This window comes from Gavialis gangeticus, unplaced genomic scaffold (genome assembly GCF_001723915.1).
Source record: "Gavialis gangeticus isolate Ggan-Ray unplaced genomic scaffold, GavGan_comp1, whole genome shotgun sequence".
NCBI lineage: Eukaryota > Metazoa > Chordata > Crocodylia > Gavialidae > Gavialis > Gavialis gangeticus.
Window position 1 is genome coordinate 79,191,126 of NW_017729029.1, and position 6,287 is coordinate 79,197,412.

At 44.9% G+C, this 6,287-nt stretch overlaps 1 protein-coding gene across 3 annotated transcripts in view; it reads left to right on the forward strand.

The window, feature by feature from the left end:
• Window positions 1–6,287, forward strand: part of CEP44 (centrosomal protein 44) — a 43,151-nt gene that overhangs the window by 16,522 nt on the left and 20,342 nt on the right. For all 3 annotated transcript variants that reach the window (XM_019521788.1, XM_019521791.1, XM_019521790.1), the window contains 2 exons: window positions 617–724; window positions 3,100–3,231. In XM_019521788.1, coding sequence (XP_019377333.1) covers window positions 617–724; window positions 3,100–3,231 — 240 coding nt within the window. The remainder of the gene's footprint in view (window positions 1–616; window positions 725–3,099; window positions 3,232–6,287) is intronic.

A 6,287-nucleotide genomic window follows, 5' to 3' on the forward strand; every position in this document is an offset into this window, starting at 1 on the left:
CCACCCACCCCCCCTCTGCTCCCCCACCATCAGGCTATCAAAATGGAGGTGTGTGTATTAAATGCAGAAGCAGATTTTATGCCCTTAGTTAGAAGTACCTTAATTTGATTCCTGCTCCATAGTGCAACAGCTGTGGTATTACTATTCAAGAAGCTGAAGGAGTCAGTCAGCTTAATGACTCCTTGTTCTTCCTCTCTACAGGTGTTAACAGTCCTGCCTCCTTTAAATGGTCTTGATGTTCCACTAATCTAACTGTTTTCTTAGGGCGATGTTGTTCTCTGCTAACTGCTTCTGGTCTGTTTCATAACCTCTTCTGTGCTCATACTCTTTAGTTCTTTTCTAAATCATAGATCCACCCATGGGTCTTATAGCTAGGGATTTAACTTTTGTCATGAAGGTAACAGGGAAACAGTCGTCTGAAAATCAGGCTTTGTCTCTGCTTTTGCATCCGTAACTAAAAAAAAATCTCTTGTTCATTCTTCTGCCTTTCAAAAGAAAAGGTATGTATTAAATTTGGGTGTGTGCTGTGTGAGAAAAAATACAGTAGGCCCTTCTTCCAGGACAAAATTGAGGCTAATAGTACAAAAGTTTTGTTGATATATTTCTATTTTCGAAGGCAAAATCACAAAGAAGGAAGAGAACCAGGTCTTTTAAATCTGAACCACTGGCCAGTTGTGAGAATCTTTTGGCTGATCCTATTGTCAGGATTGTGGATTCCAGTGAGGTATGTAAATGGAAGGGAAATTCTTTTTGTTTTTTATGTAAAAACAAGTAATTTGGCGGGGGGTGGGACTGATGTTTATAAAACAGATCAGGGTGGTTAGGAGGTTCAGAAAGTCAGTACCTTCCTGGAATATAAGCTTTCACTTAAACAAATTAAGCTTTAAAGTGAGTCACATCTCTTCTCCCCAAAAAGGGGTGGGGAAGAGATATAAACTGATGAAGTGAAACTGTAGCCCTGATAGCAAACTGCACCATGGAGCATATGGCATATAAAGGAGGAACTTCAGCTAAAATGAAATGTATGTAATGCTTATGTTTTAATGAAAAATCTCTTCCTGTTTGCTCTCTGTAACCTTGTTCTATTGTTCACAATATGCTCCTGTCTATTTTTCAAGAGATTTTAGGAAAGAATGAATGCAGTTTGAAAGAGCTCAGATCCTCCTTATTCTGAAAATTGATGGTTGTTACAAGCCTGTCCTTCCCTTTCTAAAGCCAGCATGCATGATGTCCTGTAATGCGTGTTCCTCTCCCCCTATGTTATCCACAACATAAAGCTATTGAAAAAACCTAATAGAGGCTGAAGTTTGTGGGCCACAGATGATTAAATACAGATGTAATTTCCCTGTTTCCTCATAGCTCGTGGAATATTTTTGAGTGAATATAGTGAGCTTTGGATAATATCTTCATTCAGCTGCTAACTTTATTGAGGCATTGAACAACTGCTATCTGAAAGTGAACCTAAGCAAGGCTGATATGGTGCTAGTAGAAAGACCTGGAAATACTTGGAAGAGCTTATCATCTTTAACTTCTTCCATTATATTAAATTGATCTATAATCTTTTTGGACCCTTCACTACTTAAGGTAGGGGGAGGGAGATGGAACATGCCTTCTTCTATCTGTGACTAGTCAGAGGATTGTACATACTTCTTTTGGACTGAGATCTGGCAGCAGTGGTTGACATACGCAACTGTCACACTTTATTATTACAACTTGTATCTAGCTGTGATGTTTCACATCTGCAATAATTTAATCTACACAAAATGCAGTATCACTACAGAAGGTGCATCACCGCAAGCACATCATCTTGAGGCTGTTTTCTCTTTCTACTAGCTCACCATTGCATAGAGTACAGTTTTATAACTATGTTCTCTTTATTGGGACAGGAATTATCTGTCAAAGAGAATGCCTTTAGCTATGACTTCCCATGATTAAGTTCCATCTTGTGTATAAAATTGTCAAGCAGTAGAGAGAAGCTTGCAAGTATTAGAGACTGAACATACAAAAGAACTGAAATTGCTCAGACAGAGTTATGAAACTCTTCTTTTTGGCTTTGTTTTCCCTCAACAAGCTTTTCAAAACAAACAAATTCAAAACCTCCCCCTGTGCCTCCCCTGTCCCCCAAAACCCCAGTGTAGCTAGTCGAGCAACTTTTTTAACTATGTCAGGGAAAAAATGATAATGTATTACTTATACTGCCTCCCAAGCCAGTAAATGTAATAAGGCCTTCTGAATACAGGCGGTCCTCAGACTTATGACACAATTGGTTCCTGAAAACTGTGCCTTAAGTTGAAACGTCATAACTCGGAACTGATTTTCCCAAAGGAACAATGTTATAAATAGGGGATTGGTTCCTGAACCAAGCCCTGATACCCTATTTTCACCAGAAATAACCCAAAATTTTGTACTCGATCAATTATAGATGAGTAATATAGCTACATTAATGTATTTATATTGTAAATAGCAATCATTGATTTGAAAGGACGTTTTTGAGGTGACTTTGCTGGAATGGTTGAAGGGCTGTTGGCTGGAGTCTTCTCAGGAGTCATGGCTGCAGGTTTTTCTGGAGTCTTGTCTGCTTTTTTAAACAAAGTGTCCAAGGAAGTTTTGGACAGATGTTCTCCAGGGAGGTGGGCGACACAGCGTGGCATAGCATTGTGTCGGATCAAGCATTGTAAAGTTGAAACTGACGTCAAAGTCGAAACAGGGTGTCAGTTTAAACGTCGTAAATGCCATTCATTGCAACTCGAAATGTCTAAAGTTGAGGACTGCCTGTATTTAATTATGAGGTTGTTTTCATTGCAGTTTCAGGTACAGTTGTCCAGGGATTTAGTCTTTATCACCTAAGACTCATTTAAGTTGTTGAGGTATGCATAGTTATTGACTCTGACTATGAGAGAAATTCCATCCTATTATTCCACTATAATAATTGCTTTTGGCGTCTTACAGCAATGTGAGACCAAAATGCTTGATAGCAAAATAGTTTAATGTTAAATTAGGAGGTCTTAAAAGCAACATATTTTATATGGATTTAGTATGAATATGTGTTACTACAGTTAAGTGATACAATGATTATTCTTTCCCTCCTGTGATGTTCAGAAGAAACCTCAAGTGGAACGTCACCCAGCAAATGAAATTAATGTACATGCCCATGATTCAACTATTTTAGTAGATGAAGATAATGAAGAAAAATCTGACCTAACTGATGATAGTTTGGAAGCGTTTGAACAAGTAAGAATTTGAATAGTAAAATGTATGTCTTCATTTCGGAATTTTTTTTCCTCCTTTGTACTGTGATATTCAAGGCGATCAGTCTAAGGTAGGAGGCAGCAACCTATAGCCTGTGGCCCAGATTCAGTCTGTAGAACTTTTGGATCTGGTCCATCAGTGGCAGTAGTAGGGGCTGCTTATGCAGGCACTCTTCCAGTGTTACTGCAAGGACAAATTCTGACTGCAGTCTGCCACGGGGAGAAGTGCCAGCTACGGGCACTTTCCCCTTGCAGCTGGGAAGACGAGCAGTAGTGATAAGAAGGTTCTTGTGCCTGCTTGTTCACTTGCAAACCAGGGTGGGTAATTCTAGCCCATAGCCAAAAAAATTTAAGTATTCAAGTATTCAAAATTTTAAACTTGATCTGTAGGTATCAAAAGGATGGTTAGAGAACAGTGGTAATAAAGAACAACAATTTTCAGGAAACAAGTGGGAGTAATCACGTGATTGGTAGTTGTGATTTCATAAAGCATTCCCAAGTTCCTCCAAACCATATTGCAACCAGCGGGCTCATTGCTAGTAGGTATTTTTCTAATGTATAACTAGTGACTTTTTTATAAGGGAGTATATACAATAATCCTTGAAGGAAAAGTCATTCATATATATGGTTCATCACCAAGGAACCTGGTTTTCTCTGTTTAAAAATTGCAAGTTCTGATTAAAAAAAATTCCAAATTTGATTAAAAAAATAAAAAAAACAAACCCCAAGTCAGCGTTTTCAGTGAGTAAAAAGAAGCGTGCGCATGTGTGTGTATATGTATATGCTGATTATGTGCATCTGCACATGTACATGTGTACATCTGTATATGCACGTGTGTGTATGTGCATATATAAAATACAAACACATGCAACAAAATGTTTTATTGATATGTTAAAGCAATTTGGAAGCCTACCAGTGCCTCAATAATTATAATTAAATTAATGTTCCGTATTTTCAGTTTTTATTGAATTTCACTGGTAAATTACTGGATTTTTTTATTGGAGTTATTCAGCTTTAACTGATACACACCTGTTTTTCAGTGTAAGTCAGTAAAAACCAATTGGGGGGAGGGTGGGTGGCGGCAGCCACATGCAGAGTGGGGGGCAAGGGGAGTGACTGGAGCCACTGCCTGGGGGCACAGGGTTCCTGGCTCTGACCCTGCGTGGAGTGGGAGGGGCTGCAAGAATAGCTGCAGCCCTGCCCTAGGCTCTGGGGACAGGTGGAGTGGGAGAGGATGCAGGGCTCCAGCTGCAGCCTCTCCCACTCTTGGAGCTGCGAGCCCTGTTGGGGGGAGGGGGCAGGCAGGAGAGCCTGGCCCTGCTCCCTGCAGCAGGCACTGCACCCAGCCACTCCGTACAGGCCCACGGGGCTGGAGTCACTTCCTGGGGGTGCGGGGCTCCCAGTTCTGACCCCAGGTGGGAGGGATCAGGGCAGGTGCTGGGGTCAGGTTCCCCCCCGCTTGCGTCTGCTCGCATGCCACTCCCCCCTTCCCTGAAGCGCCAGGGTAAGCTGACAGCAGGCTGCTGCAGCAAGGAGCAAGGGCATGGTGCAGCCCATTGGCTGCTCCCAGGGCTGCAGCAGGGAGCAAAGTAGGGGGAGCTGTTAACAGGTACAGGGCAGGGGGCGCAGCTCTTGCTGCTACGTACCGCCCAGCAGGGCTGGAGGGCTGCGCCAGGCTCTTCCCAGAGGTGTGGGGGTGCCCCCGGATCTGTGTACGGGACAAGAGCAGGCTGCTGCTGCTGGCTGGGGCTAGCAGTGGCACCAGGCTTTTCTTGGCGCTCAGGGCAGGTGGCAGCCTTCTCTTGTCCCCTGTGCAGATCTGGGGGCATGCACCCACTGGGAAAAGCCTGGCACAGCTCCACAGCCGTCCTGGGGGCATGTAGCAGCATACCCACTGACAGCTCCCCCTGCTTTGCTCCCTGCAGCAGCCCTGGGAGCAGCTGATGGGCTGCGCCATGCTCTTCCCCCTGCCCCTTCACCTGTCCCAGCCTTACTCCAGTCCCTCCCTCTCTCACTGCTGTGGTAACATAGTATTGTGTTCCCTAATTTAAACCAAATGTTTTTCTTTTCTTTATTTTATCCCAATTTCAACCCAGTTTTTATGTTTGGATGATAAACACTGAACAATTTCCCAAACTTTTTAAAAAAAATAAAAACTGCAAATGTGGAACACTAAATAAAATACATTCTACATACGTATATATTTTGGCATTTGATTTTAGGGGGTTTTTATTATGGAAAATAAGAGCTCCCCTTGCTCCCTTCACTCACCAGGATGCGGGTCCAGCTGTAGCTTTGTGATGCTGAGCAGCCCTGATATGCCAGTGCCCTGCCCCATGCCCACATTGCCCCTCACTCCCAAGCCACAGACCCCTTTAGCCCTGCTGGTACCCCTTACTTCCATTCTGTGGCCCTGCTAGTGCCCCTCACCCCCAACCCACAGTCCCCTGCCCTTCCCTCTCCCCTGAGCCATACTGGTGCCCCGCACTCCAACCTACAGCTTCCTGGCCCTGCTGATGCCCATGACTTCCAACCCAAAGCTACCTGGCCCTGCCGGTGCTTCTCACTCCAGACCCACAGTCCCTCACCACCCCATCGCTGCTGGTGCCCCTTACTCCTGACATGCAGCTCCCTGGTCCTGCTGGTGCCCCACACTCCCAACCCACATTCCCCCCATCCCTGCCAGTGCCCCTGACTTCTGAACCACTGCCCCCATCCTGCCCAGACTAGAGCGTGGCAGCTGCAGCGATTCCAACTTGTGCAGGTGGTGATGGAGCAAGTCTGACATTTGTACAGCCTGGAGGGAAAAAGAGAGGAGGCCTGTTGCACCCCTCACCCTGAGCTGGGGCTCCTGTGCCATGCCCCACACTCCTCCCAGCTGCCCCATCCCTGGAAGCACAGATACCAGGCATGCCACCATCCCAGCCATGCATCTCCCTCCTCCCCCTTCCCCTGCTGGAGGGGCAGATGCCTCCTTCCCACCCCTCTGCTCTGCCAGAGCCCTATCATCCAGACACCTTCCCCGACCAGCAGCAGGTA